The sequence below is a fragment of the Pholcus phalangioides genome, unplaced genomic scaffold (assembly GCF_987345545.1).
Source record: "Pholcus phalangioides strain wild (caught in Gottingen) unplaced genomic scaffold, Ppha-v1.0 ptg000013l_1, whole genome shotgun sequence".
In the NCBI taxonomy this organism is placed as follows: Eukaryota; Metazoa; Arthropoda; class Arachnida; order Araneae; family Pholcidae; genus Pholcus; species Pholcus phalangioides.
The window spans coordinates 33,550,890-33,565,394 of NW_028301606.1; the positions used below are offsets into that span (position 1 = coordinate 33,550,890).

At 40.0% G+C, this 14,505-nt stretch overlaps 1 protein-coding gene across 3 annotated transcripts in view; it reads right to left on the reverse strand.

Moving 5' to 3' along the window:
* The window catches only part of LOC149078981 (cell adhesion molecule Dscam1-like), a 265,953-nt gene that overhangs the window by 77,072 nt on the left and 174,376 nt on the right, over positions 1-14,505 (reverse strand). For all 3 annotated transcript variants that reach the window (XM_089241228.1, XM_089241230.1, XM_089241229.1), the window contains exon 17: positions 12,310-12,380. In XM_089241228.1, coding sequence (XP_089097354.1) covers positions 12,310-12,380 — 71 coding nt within the window. The remainder of the gene's footprint in view (positions 1-12,309; positions 12,381-14,505) is intronic.

Here is a 14,505-nt window from a genome sequence, read left to right on the forward strand (position 1 = left end):
AATTTTCATGGCACTCGCACCGGGGGATGACCGACAAGCTTCCAAGTCGGGGGCCCCATGTTTACAGGTTTCATTTTGGGGGTCCTGGATGAATCTCATTCTTTTCTGTTGTAGAATTTGCAACAGCGGAAGCCCGAGATAAAGCCGGTCTGGGGGCCCACCAAAAGTATGCGAATTAGTGTCCCGGGTAATTGGTTGGGGTGCCCTGGATTTTATTAGTTGGTAAAACGAATACAAATGAAATTTTTTCATGGCACTCGCACCGGGGGATGACCGACAAGCTTCCAAGTCGGGGGCCCCATGTTTACAGGTTTCGTTTTAGGGGCCCTGGATGAATTTCATTATTTTCTGTTGTAGAATTTCCAACAGCGGAAGTCCGAGATAAAGCCGGTCTGGGGGCCCACCAAAAGTATGCGAATTAGTGTCCCGGGTTGGGGGCCCTGGATTTTATTAGTTGGTAAAACGAATACAAATGAAAATTTTTCATAGCACTCACACCGGGGGATGACCGACAAGCTTCCAAGTCGGGGGACCCCATGTTTACAGGTTTCATTTTGGGGCCCTGGATGAATCTGATTCTTTTTTGTTGTTTAACATTGTAGAATTTGCAACAGCGGAAGACCGAGATAAGTCCAGTCTGGATTCCCCCACTAAAAATTTGCGTATTGTGTCCCCGCTACTGGATGTGGGGCCCTGAAGTTTATTTGTTGTAAAATTGATAAAAATGAAAAATTTTTGTGGTCCCTCACAAGCTTCCAGGTCAGGGCTCCATGGAAATGTTGACAGGTTCTAATTCGGTGCCCCTGGATGTATGCGAATTTAATCTAGCAGTCCCATGGGGAAGTTTTCTGAGGGTACTTGATGAATCTCATTTGTTTTTTGTTGCTTTTTTATTTTTACTAAAATTCGCCTCTTCAGTAAGCTATTGCTTTCACACGTCCCCTTCCATAGCACGTGATGAAGTGGGATGAAATATACAAGATATGTTGTGAAGAGAAGTGGGGGGGGGGGAGGTTGTAATTAATCACACTAATTATGCAATAATTAATTGTTACAAAAATTTCAAAATTAGAATATTAACCCTCTAAATTACAAAATGAATCTATTGAAAAAATGCACACGGGTATCAATGCAACAAAATTAAAATTACTTTAATGTCGACCTTTAGTGACCAACTTGTGTGTTTTCCATAATAAATGAAATTTTAAGTTATTTCTTTGAAAATGATACCTGCATATCGTCACCTTGCAGTGAAGTGATATGTGGTTCTTGTTTTCTAAAAGCAAAAGCGATGAGAACCCCACTTTGCAAAAGGAGTAGTGACTGGTGGCATGGGAACCAGGGCCCACACTTATACCGTTGTAGGCCTGTTGATGTCTGCGGCGAGACTTTTCAACGGGGACATCGGCTCGCATTCGCGCCCTGAAGTTACGAACCGCAGGAAATCAACTTCAGCCGATCTCTACTGTGCCGACGGCGGGGTTTGAACCCCGGGTCCTCGCGATGGGATGAGTCCCCGCGATGGGCCCGCGATGAAGATGCAGGGAGAGGAAAAGCTCCTGTGTTCGTATCTCTTTCGAAATGTGCCAGCGTATTTTTGATTGTGAGTAACGTGCTGTTGGATTTAATAAAGTGCGCGGTTCGTTTTATTTCTTACCGGGTGTTTCTTTGACGTCGCGTTAAAAAGTTACGGACGATTAAATTTGACACTGGAAGCGGCGTGGCTTCTAATGGAGCTACAACGTTGATGACGTCACTGATCGAGTGTGACTTTTAAAGATGGTCTCCTGAAATTTCCCGGTGAGCTGTCTTCAATTAAATCTGCGAATAAGAAGGGTAATAACCAGAGGAACAATTTGAGATAACTTGAATTCAATTCGGTGACTTTGTTCTAGAGATATGAATTTTTGATTTGCACATGTTAAGTCTATGGGGTCTATTAGAAAATTTTTTTTGAACCCTTTCTATGTTTATTTTGACCATAATTTTGAAAATTTCCTATTAAGAGACCTGTATATTTCCCTCCTCTTCAAACCGCATCGAAATATCTTTAGTAGTTAAATATTTACAATCGTTTGAAAATTTTCTCGTAATGGTTCCTACGAGAGTCTAACATGGTGTAACTTTATAGCGACACAATTTCTTACGAATTGTCCTTAAAAATAGCACAATATTTTGTCTGGATAATATGTTTTGATTGCATTGTTCCGCCGCAAGAACCGAATTTCTACGATTAATTGAAGTTTTTATATGATTATTCAAAATATGTTGTTTGTGCCAGGAGTCCCTGGTCAATTATGTAAACATTGCGGCCAAACGATAAAGATACACTATATCGATTAGAATTTTGTAATTTGAGACCATGTGTCCCGATCAAAATGACTTTCATTGACCAATTGTCCCGTATTCGTACCGTTTTCTCCTCGAATAGTGTAATTGATGCTGCAGACTGTGTTGACACATGATATTACTCCAGGTCATACGTTCCGTTTTGGTTTCTCAAAACTCATTGAAACTGAAATATCCGAGAGTGTGAGAATGGAAAAGACACCCCCACCAACGGAAAAAGTGCTGTCAACCCCAAAGAGGTCTGCGGACGGACGCTATTATTTCAGAAATAAAAAGATCAACGACTCCATTGAGTTACAACATCATAAGAAACAGAAAACTCCCCGGGTAAAAAATAAGAACAAAAATGTCGATAGATTCCTCCAAATAATGATTTCATCGTCGGACGAGGAACAAGCCGACAGCACCGTAGAGATTTCAAACGGGCCTGAAACTTTTCATAGCTTAGAGATCGACTCGTATATGGATACGGAGAGCTTTCTGAACTCGACACAGTTAACACCCCCACTAAACGATGATGAACAAATTGTATCTACAGAGGACTGGCAGACTCAGTATGATGACAAAGACGGTGTCTCACAAGAAATTATAGGAGAGGAAAATGAATCAACGGCGACACATAGTCCATTGACAACATCAAGCAAGAGTTCAAAGGATCAACAACTGTATTCGATTCACGACATGATCAACAGCATGATCCGAATTAATACAGTTTCGGAACTTGACACTTCCATTCGTCAGCTGTTGGATGAATTAATAGATCTGATCCCCGAAGAACAAATGAACATACTCGATAGAAAAGGAGCTGATAGTTCCCTAAATAATTATGAGACAAATGGCGATAGGGGAAGCCATACAATTTCTGATTACAAAGACCAATCCTTGAGCTCCAAATTCTTCAGGGCTCCATTAGAGGAAGAAGATATGGATGATATCCTTTCTCCCAGTAGAGAAACTAAAAATTCAAAGAACATTTCTCAAAAAAAAAGGGAGGCCATATATAGCAGCCTCAGTCCTTTTCTTAAGGATAAATCGTCACATGGAGACAGACCAAAGTGGAATAAACCTCCCGACTCCAAGAGAGATCCGATGGATATTTCCAAAAATCGGAACACAGATGAAAAGGAATCCTCAGAAGCAAATGAGATATCACCTAGCTCAGCTGGGAGAACTATTCATGAACGGACTGACAAATCCTGCAACGCCAAAATGAATCCTCAAGTGCTTCCTATTAACGCACGAAAAACTTTCAAGGTAGATGACATCATCAAGGACTTGTTTCAAATCATAAATTACACTACGGGAGTGGGTAAGAATTTCAAATATGGGATACCAGCGACGCACCGGAAAAAAGCGAAGAAGAGGCTTGATATCCTATTACTGTGGTTGGGTGACCAAGAGAAGACTCTTACAACAAGAGCCACCCAAACACAGCAAACTGACGAAAGGCATGACTGGAATCATCCCACTGGAGTTGACATAATCACACAAACTGAAGAATGTTACAAGAAATCGCAGAGGGAGATCGAGGAAGTCTTTGGCATTAACAAAAACAATGAACTCACAGGCAGTAAGGAAAAGTCCCAACCACTGAGGCAAATGAATAACAAGACAAAACAGTGGAAATGTAAGGACGGCTCAACGAATAAACAAAACAACTATCTACACACCACTGAGGCTAAGGTGCCAATGCATATCACGCATAAGACAACTCCCAATAACCACACGCCAACGTCAATACAAGCGTCGGACCAAAGAAGGGATACAGAAGATGACAGTGATACTAGCCAGTATGTTACCGTCGAAGAAGTGGATTATACAAGAGAAACTATGGATGAGAAGACTCATCCACATAGAACTAATATACAGAAAAGGCTGTATAACATGTCCCTGCAACAAACATCAAAAACCGGGAGAAATTTGGAAAACCATGGCAAAGATACAGAAGATGATCTCGAGAGTGGTACATTCACCGAAGTACTGAACAAAAGACAAAAGCGAAAGCAACGGACCACAGCAAATGAAACCACAAGTGGTAAAACTTTCCCCCTGCTGTTGTATAGGAATAAAATTATGAAAAATGTACAAGCCACTAGTAATATAACTTCCCTTCATATTTTCAACAGTAAAATCAGTAACATCAGGAATATTAAAGGTGGAACTGCAATAGACTGTTTAAACCAGAACGATCGCCTGGAACTTAAGCGGTGGATTTTAAATGACAAAATCCTGAGGCAACTTTATTTTGTCGTAATTCCAGATGATCATCTGCCACGACCTAATTCAGTGAAACAGGGTCGAAGAGCGACACAACAAAATCAAGGATCCTTTGAAAAACAAGGATGTCAAGCCAGCAGGAAACAACCAAGAATTTGGACGTCACTTTCTGGCCGTGGCACGATAACATCCTATTCATCGTCAAAAACTGCAGGTGGGATGATACCTAAACGTCAGCTGACAAATGGCACCACACTCTCCTATCCGAAGAGGACGGTCTCATATGCTGATGCATTGGAAAATATAAACAATTTCCCTCTGCATTTGAAATTCTTTGAAGATGATTACATCAATCGCAAAATCATCTTAAATGACTTCTATGAACAAATGGAATATGAGCAACTATCTGACTATATATATGATATTATACCCAGGAAAAACGACATAGTAGTGAAATGCGCCCACTCATTAGCGGCTAAGGTCATCAGTGTCGCTGTTGGAAATAACTTCAAATTAAAATATCATCTATCGGCAAAGGGTGCCGCAACTTACGTATTCTAGTCTATAACAGTACTAATGTCCACAAACCTTAAAATACTTCAGATTAACTTGAACAGGAGTGAAACTGCCACTTATACTATGGTGCACCATATTTCTGAGAAAAAAATAGATATAGCCTTAATCCAGGAACCGTGGCAGTATAGAGGATTGCTTAAGGGCCTTCCTGGTATGTGGATGAAATTTAATTCACAAAATTGTAAAGCAGCTATAATAATTCCGAATAACAGAATAATTGCATCAAGTTTCTTGACATTCAGAAACAGTGTATCCGTAAAAATTTGTTTGACAAATAAAGAGCTTGTTCTGACATCAGCTTACGCCTCCCCATCCCAAAAAATAGAAGACACTATCACTGAACTTAATATTATTTCCCAGACAACTGGCAAAACTTCTTCAATCATCGGTGCCGATATGAATGCTCACCATATACATTGGGGTTACAAGGACATCGACAGCAGGGGACGTAAACTTTTAGATCTACTCAGGGCTCAACATCTTTCACTTCTCAATGATGGCAGCTGCACCTATAGTTGGGAGGATGCTTCGGGCAGCCCTGACGTCACGCTAACGAACGATGTAGATATCTTTCGGAGAACCCACTGGAGCATTTCTGATGAAGACAGCTTGAGTCCCCACTTCTATATACATCTAGCTCTGACCGAAAAAGCTAATTTACAAACCATCGCCAAGTATTCAAATTCTGAAAGAAGAGTTAGAAATTTTCTTCAAACTCTCGGTAGACAAATGCCTGATATCATTAGTGACTTACATCATGCGAGAAATAGAGAAGAGCTAGACAACTCTATTTCAAATTCGTTTAATTTAATATCATCAATAGGCAATAGGTGGCTCAAAATAACCCCAACCACCAAAGAAGCTGCACCCTGGTGGAACAAAGAACTGGAGGTGTCGAGAAAAGCTCTACGGTCTAGCAAGCGAAAATTCTACGCGGCCACCGATCAGAATAGAGGTGTATTGAAAGAGATTTTCCATCGAAGAAGGGCCTTGCATAATAAGCTTATCAAAAAGACCAAACACCAAGCGTGGAAACAATTTTGTGAGGCTTCTACTAATCCATTTGGCAAGGTCTTCAAGGCAGCTATAAGGCAAAAAAAAATTACACCTCAAATATTCTCATATAACCCAGACAATGACAGCCAACGCGTGCAAGCACAACAATTACTTTCCGACATTTTTCCTGATGAAGGAAATGAAATAGGTCAGTCTTCCCAGACAGCTGACTGCGAGCGCATTTGTTTTGTTGAACCAGAAATTACTTCTAGCGAAATCAAAAGAGTCATTAGTCATCTAAATGACAAAAAAGCGCCTGGAATAGACATGATCAACAATATCCTGATCAAAAGAATCAACAGGACATTCCCTGAATTTTTGTACGTAATGTACAACCGATGCTTCCGACTTCTGCTGTTTCCTACACACTTTAAAAACAGTAAAGTATTACTGTTTTTGAAAAAAGATAAAAATCCTAGCCTACCTGAGTCATATAGGCCTATACATCTCCTGTCGACTGTAGGAAAAATATTTGAAAAGATAATTGCACAACGAATTGTATTCGAGTTAGACAAAGTTAATTGGATCAATGACCACCAATTTGGTTTCAGACATGGTGTCTCCACTGAACACGCTCTGGTTGCCATTCAGCAAGAAATTAATACACAGAAGAAAAAAAAGCACGACATGGCAATCATAACTCTTGACGTTCAAGGGGCTTTCGACTCTGTTAAATATCCAGTTATCCGCAGCAGATTAAATGAGGCTCCAATTTCCTCCCAGCTAAAGAAAATAGCCGAAGACATCCTTTCTAACCGTACAGTTTCAATAGTTACTGGCAGTGGAGCAGTGTCGAAACAATTAACTCAAGGTTGCCCACAGGGGTCCTGCTCTGGCCCACTATATTGGAATCTGGTACTTAACAACATCTTCCAGCTCAAGTGGCCAAATAACGTGCTGGTCCAGGCCTATGCGGATGACATTATCGTATTGGTCTCGGGCCCCACGGTGGAGGGAGTTGGTAAAAACGCCTCCAGCGTCCTGGCTGATATCAGCAACTGGCTAACTGAGAACGGCCTTAAATTAGCCACCAACAAAACAAACTTCCTATGGGTCTCCCCCAAAGGGAAACGTCCGCCACAAATTCGTTCGTCAAACAACTTCATCAAGAGACTCCGCAAAATTAAAATTCTAGGTATCCATTTTAACGACAAATTGGACTGGAAAGACCATATCACAGAGCTGAACACAAGATCCAATCAACTACTCACGAGGCTTCACTGCATAGCAGGCAGGAATTGGGGAATCAACACTAGGATGCGCAGGACTCTTTACATCACGGTCGCACAACGTATTCTGGTGTATGGAGCCGCCATATGGGGAGCCAATGCTACCGTATCCCTACAGAAGCGCCTTGACTCAATTCAGAGGGGATATCTGCTATATATCTCTAAGGCCTACTCAACTACGCCCACAAATGCACTACAAGTCATACTGGGATTGCCCCCACTCAGTCTCCTGGTAGAATGTGAAGCCAAATTTAGCCTCTTGACCCGTCTGAAAACTCCTGTTACGCTGGGGAATGGCGAGACACTTTCCTACGTCGAGATGGAAAGGAAAATCACAGGATGGTCCCAGCATCCTTCACAATCTGTGGAGGAATGCCGCATTGACCTAAAAGGAGAAATACACCCACATGCTGAATATAAGATCTACACTGATGGCTCCAAGACTGAGCATGGAGTGGCTTCGGCCATGGTTACCTTTCAGGATGACTTGGAGATAAGTAACTGGAGCAATAAACTCAATGATCTAAATACGGTATTTCAGGCGGAGCTGTTTGCGCTGCTCACAGCTACGCAACAGGCAAGCGCTAGCAAGAAAGAAACACACATTCTTTCTGATTCACTTTCTTCATTATATGCGGTTCTAGACCCCCTATCACGCCACATGATGGCTCGGAAAATTAGAGACCTGTTACTGCCAAATAGACATATCTATATCTCGTGGATCAAAGCGCATAGTGAAAATACTGGGAATGAAGCAGCTGATCGGTTAGCCAAAAGAGCGACCGAAAGACCAGAAACAGATTTCTCTATCCTTCTTCCAAAGTCGTGGGCGATGAAGAAGTTGCAAAATGATCTGTTACAGAAATGGCAATCGCGATGGTCAAATGACACGAAAACAGGTCGTAAGATATATGAAGTTCTCCCACAAGTTAAATGCTCTAGTTATGGCTGGTCTAGAGAGGCTATTTTATTTTTTTCAGAGCATGGCCCCTTCCCCTCCTATCTTCATCGTTTTCATAAGAGTAGGTTTTCAAGCATGTGTAAATGTGGAGGGGAGGGAACCGTCCTTCACTATGCTACGGCATGCGAGTATACCAAGGACTTTCATTTTGGCTCTACTACGCCACAGAATTACACCACTTGGAAGAAACAGTTACTGAGAAAACACTCCAGAATCGAAAGAATTAAGCGCCTTATTAGATACGTTATTTCAAACGAAGACAAATTAACAGTCACGAAACAGTGCCAAAGTACGAATGTTTCAGCTCCCTCACAAGCTGATAACAACCCTTCATCAGACTCAGACTATGATCCTCTGGCATGAAATGCGATATTTTGGGATTGTCTCACGGTGTCTTTGTGCGCGACTTCTGATAGACAATGAAGTTCCTTGATTCCGTTGCTGTCAATGGACAATGTCGCCTGTCTTGTATATATTATATATATATGAGTGTTTATATGCTTGTATATATATGTTTATGTATCTTATATATGTGTGTCTATAGTTATTTGTGGGCCCCCTTCGTGGCCTGCTGGCGACGTGCGTATGCACCTGCCCATGTAACCTCAACTTTTTGTCTTCTTATCCGCTGGTGGTCTTTGGGTGCTTAGTGCTCCTGATATTGCATCGCTCTTCCACCATGGCCCAAACCCTCTGGGTGACCAGCTTATATCCCCTATGGGGACAGAGCGGGGGCCATGGTCGGTTTTGGGTCCTCGCGATGCGAGTCCGTCACTATGACCACTCGACCACCACAGTGGCAATATATTTCCTTGTGCATAATGAGCTTCAATTCGACTCTGCATATAAGTTTTCTAAACCCTTCCAAACTAGTTCAATTTTCGCGCAACTCATATCTGAGGGAGAAAAATTAGGTGTCAAAATGAAAGGTATGATTCGTATGAAATAAAAAATGCAATATTTTGCATCATTTCAATTTTCAGGAATATAATCAGCCATCATGCTCCATTTCCATTCTACATCTCCCACTCCCCAAAAATGCTTTCGCTGGGTTGCCCCCTGGTTAATAATTACTGGTCCATAAGTATATACTTCTCCCAACACTATCTACTATAGCTAAGATAATGAGATAATATGAGAAGGTTCGGTGAATCTTATCTAGCCCAAAATCCGTGCACCTAATCCAGCTGATAAGAGACGAGTCCAATGCAATTGCACCTCGGATTTGATTGACAGGTTTTACCGCAGTGCAACAGACCCTTGCCCAAACATATATCTCATCACTGAATTGAGTGCATGTGTGTTTTTCCAACCCCCCCCCCCACCCTCCCTTGTTTACAAGCTTTGATCAATCACAGTAGAACCCGAGTTGCCTCCCAGCAGGACAGAAGCTAACTACTGCACAGCTTGCTCCAGGATAATATCCAGGATAGTCCAATAAACAGCCCTGGAAGAAGAAAACCGCAAAAATACCATTGTTTGATCACCAGCAGCGAATGTACTATACTAAAGTGGAAAGGAGGGGGGGGGCTGTTATCCCTTCCATTCAGAAATAAATGAAATAGAATGCAAACAACACTCAATTAAGATTCCTATGACGAATTACAAAATCGCCTCAGAAAAAAAAAAAAAAAGAACTGCTACCGGAAGAAAGAAAAACGTTCTGAAGAAAGTCCTCTGGCAACCTCTTCAGGCAAAGTAATAGAACTGACCAGAACCGGAAACAATTCATTAAAAGCGAGGAAAGACGGGACATTTTTTAAAAATGCCCCGTCTTTTGGTAAAAAGCCGTTTTACTCCCCAAATCACATTTTCTAGCGTGTCAAAACGTCGACATATGTTTCGAATTCAAGACTGTTGAATAGTATAGCTATTGGACTGACATCATCCTACACCTCTTTCGGCAAGTCTAAAATTCTTAAGCACCCTTTTTAGGTCAGTATAGTGGCGCAATCTGTTGTGGAAATCGGTGTTTTCGAATCTGGTAACCCCTCATTGTGAACGAGCAATACTACAATGATTGATCTGAATAGTGGAGGCCCAAGAAAAATATTTCACCCATGTGTGCGGAGACATCGTTTCGGTGCCTGTCTGGCATATAAGCCGCGTCAGTAAAACGAACCTGACAACTTGCAGCTAGCTGTGTTCCCGCCGTCTGATGAAAATGCTTAAATGGAAGTATTGAACCTTTACAAAATTTGTTGATGTGTGATTACTAATCATTGCAACGCCAGTACCCCTAATTATGGTTTTCAGGTTACAAAATTATCTGTGACTTTCAATTTCAACCTGATTACTGGCAGCATAAACCATTCTATCGATAAATCCGAGATTCAATCCTTGGAAGCCATTTTTGCCCTTCCCTAGCCTTCTCTATTGTCAAATAGAAATACAAATACAACGCCACAACAGGCAAACTGCCCAACGAGGTGGCTGACTTAAGAACATCATGGATCCCCGCGCCATTTTTTGGAGGCCCTACCCACTACTGCTACACCACACATGCACCCCCCCCCCCCGCGGAACGCCCAACGAATCGGTACATGCGGGAATGTGCGTGTACGTGTAGTGAAACCTGAAGTGAAGTTTTTGTTTCTCTGTAATGCTTGTTATGTGTAGTGCTGCCATCTGCCACCAGTTTTTCTAACTATGAGTGAAGTGTTATGATTGAATGATTTATCGTTGTAGGACTGTTGCTCTCTGTGGCAAGACTTTTTAACGGGGAGATCGGCTCGCATTTGCGCCTTGAAGTTGGGAACCACAGAAAACCAACTTCAGCCGACCACTTTTTATTAAAATATGATTCGTATAGAGAGAGATGAAAGAAATACACACATATAAATATTTCTAATAAATCAAATACAAAAAATTCAATGAAGCCTCGGCTGTGGTATTTTGCGGGAATCGAACCCACAACTTTCACTATGCGCGTCTCACACTCTGACCACTGTACCAAATACGAACAAAATAATTTCGTATTGAAGGTTGCTTTTCCCTTGTTTTAAATAATTTGTTGATACCTGGTTTCCTACTCGATTCAATGTTCTCTGGTTCTGTTGCCCGATAAATAATGTGCTTCCGAATACCTACCATACGTTTTAATCTCAATTGTGTGTGTGTGTAATAATTGAATATATCCCCGTATATATTTCACGCTCAAAAATTTTCCATTTATGTTTTCCAATTTGATAGTTATAATCGGCCTATTTTGGAATAAGGTTGAAAACGGATCTTTTCAAATAATGTGGTTGCGAGTTTTCGTAACAGAGAACATTTGTATATAGAATCATTGTTGTGATTTTTCTTTATATCTGGAATGTAATTAACGCCGGGATTACACATTCAACTTTCAGAAAATTCATTTATAAAACATGAAAAATGCAATCAATAACCTTTGGCTTATTGGTTGTTTTTTTTAAACTTTTGTAAAATATTTTTTTTATGAAACTGTTATGGGGTAATCCTAGCCTTAAATGTGTAAACTCAAAGGATTGTTAGCGCTATTCTGTAACCGCCATCTATTAAAAATAATTTATATCTGCCTTTTATCACGAAATATGACACTTCACACTTACAATACAGAAAATAATAACCATTGAAATGCTGTAGTAGTCAAGAATTTCCATGTATCGTGCACACTGCTGCCATCTATGAGGAACGAAATTCAATATAATTTAATAGTCAACAGATTTTCGGAAAACCACAAAAAGAATTGTTTATATCTGAATTTTTAATATGCCTCACAATTTGAAAACCTTCACTAAGTGGAAGGAATTTTTATTTCTTCTGTAAAAATAACAAACTCAGAAAGGATAGAATGAATGGAATGAACGAAGTTGCTTTTTGAAGCAAGGAGTTCCAAGCAAATGATAATTTCAGATAATTTTGAATAATTTCAATGATTCCAATAAATTTACTCACCGACCAAGTTATCTTGATTGACGTCGAGCTAATCGGCTCAGCACGAATATCAACAGGAGGAGCCGCCGGAGCTTTAATAAAAAAATATAATTCATCTTTATATAATGATCTTATGCATATTCATCACATATTATAGCTAAATTTTCGTGAGAGAATCGCTTATGCAGTTCGTTCGCGAAAACTAAAGTATAAAAATCCCGCAATCTTGCATATCATAAATTATATTTAATGTAGTTGAAGTTTTATCGTGAAAAGTCTTCACAAAACAAAAAAATAATAATTTTCTATCCCATTTATGTGATAGTCGACGCTCGTTATAAACGCACCGGCGTTTCACGAAAAACGAAAGTTAGCAGAAAAAAGTATATTTAGTTTTTCAAGAAAATTTTTATACTTGAGCGCCATTAATTCTTTTTGTAAGCAGTAGTAATTAACTTTATTAGATTAAAACTTATTATTACTTAATTAAAATAAATTAACAAATTAAAACAAAATTTGAATTGGAAATCGAATGATATATCGCGTAGTCTGTCAATCCGGAATAGAACCCGAGTTGCCTCCCAACAGGACAGAAGCTAACTACTGCACAGCTTGCTCCAGGATAATATCGAGAAAAAACAGTCCAATAAACAGCCCTGGAAGAAGAAAACCGCAAAAATACCATTGTTTGATCACCAGCAGCGAATGTACTATACTAAAGTAGAAAGGAAGGAGGGGGGGGGGGTGTTCCCTTCCATTCAGTAATAAATGAAATAGAATGCAAACAACACTCAATTGAGATTCCTATGACGAATTACAAAATCGCCTCTGAAAAAACAAATGCTCCCGGAAGGAAGAAAAACGTTCTGAAGAAAGTCCTCTGGCAACATCTTCAGGCAAAGTAATAGAACTGACCAAAACCGGAAACAATTCATTAAAAGCGAGGAAAGACGGGACATTATTAGTCTTTTTACTCTCCAAATCACATTTCCTAGCGTGTCAAAACGTCGACATATGTTTCGAATTCAAGACTCTTGAATAGTATAGTCTGACAATCATGTTGGATGCAAGTGAACATGAGAAAGACAATTTTCATCCATAACAAACATCAACTGTTTTTTTTTCCCAAAAATGTTATGTATAGTTTACTTCGGTTAACGAGCAAAAATTTAAACAAATTTTGACTCGGTTAACAAGCGATGGTTCACATTACGAGCAAAAATGTTGCGTTTTTTAAAATTTATTTTCAAGTTATCACAACTGAGCTGATGGTTTTTGCTTTCACCAACACATGTGTTATGGAATTTTGGGTGATATTCTACCCTACAGTCTGCGTTAAGCGTTCCTCAGTCGAGAATTTAACAAACGTGTGACTGTGAATATTTACCATACGAAACTAGATGTAGCATACCAGTGATGCGTATTAAATACGCGTGTATATGTGTGTGCGTGCGTGTGTGTTGTTTTAAAATTCTGCTTAGAAAAAGCTTTGGGCTGATTGCATTACTGAACGTGATTTTGAGGGGGCTAGCTCATGAACGCCACCACGACTTGTCGAAGAGATTTTGTGCTTGCGGAAGACTATGGACTCGAGGTGCATGAGGATGGTATTCAAGAACTAGTGGTGAACAATGTCTTGAAGTTGACGGCAGGTGAAGTGATGGATCTATTTTTCACGCACCAGCAAAAGTTGAAAAGACTGTATCTCGTCTGAGGAAGAGAGAAGTAGGCAGGAGCCCCTCACATAAAATGAGATTAGAGAGAAGTGTAGAAAGGGGAAATCTGTGTAAAACTGTGTAGAAAAGAATCATCCAAACAAATCTGTACCAACATGCAAGCAATGAATCTCTGCAATTTACCATTTCCCAGAAATCCTAAACAAGAGGCAAACGCAAGTGTCATTGGATAAGGTTAATTATGAAAGTCATGCAAAAGAATAAGTTTGCAAACAACAGCGAGTCTATAAATCGTCCTAAACGATGGTCCTCCTCTCTCCCTCTCTCGTCGTTTAGAGTAAGTTAATTTTTAAACATTATCTTTTTTTGTATGTTTATTTATGACGTTATTTATATTATGTATATTTTATTACATTATGTATAATTTTTATTGTGTTTAATTATTGATGAATGATATTTTTTTAGTCAATTTTAAGTGAATCAATATTTGTGGAACGAATTATCCGAGTTTCCATTATTTCCTATGGGGAAGTTTGATTCC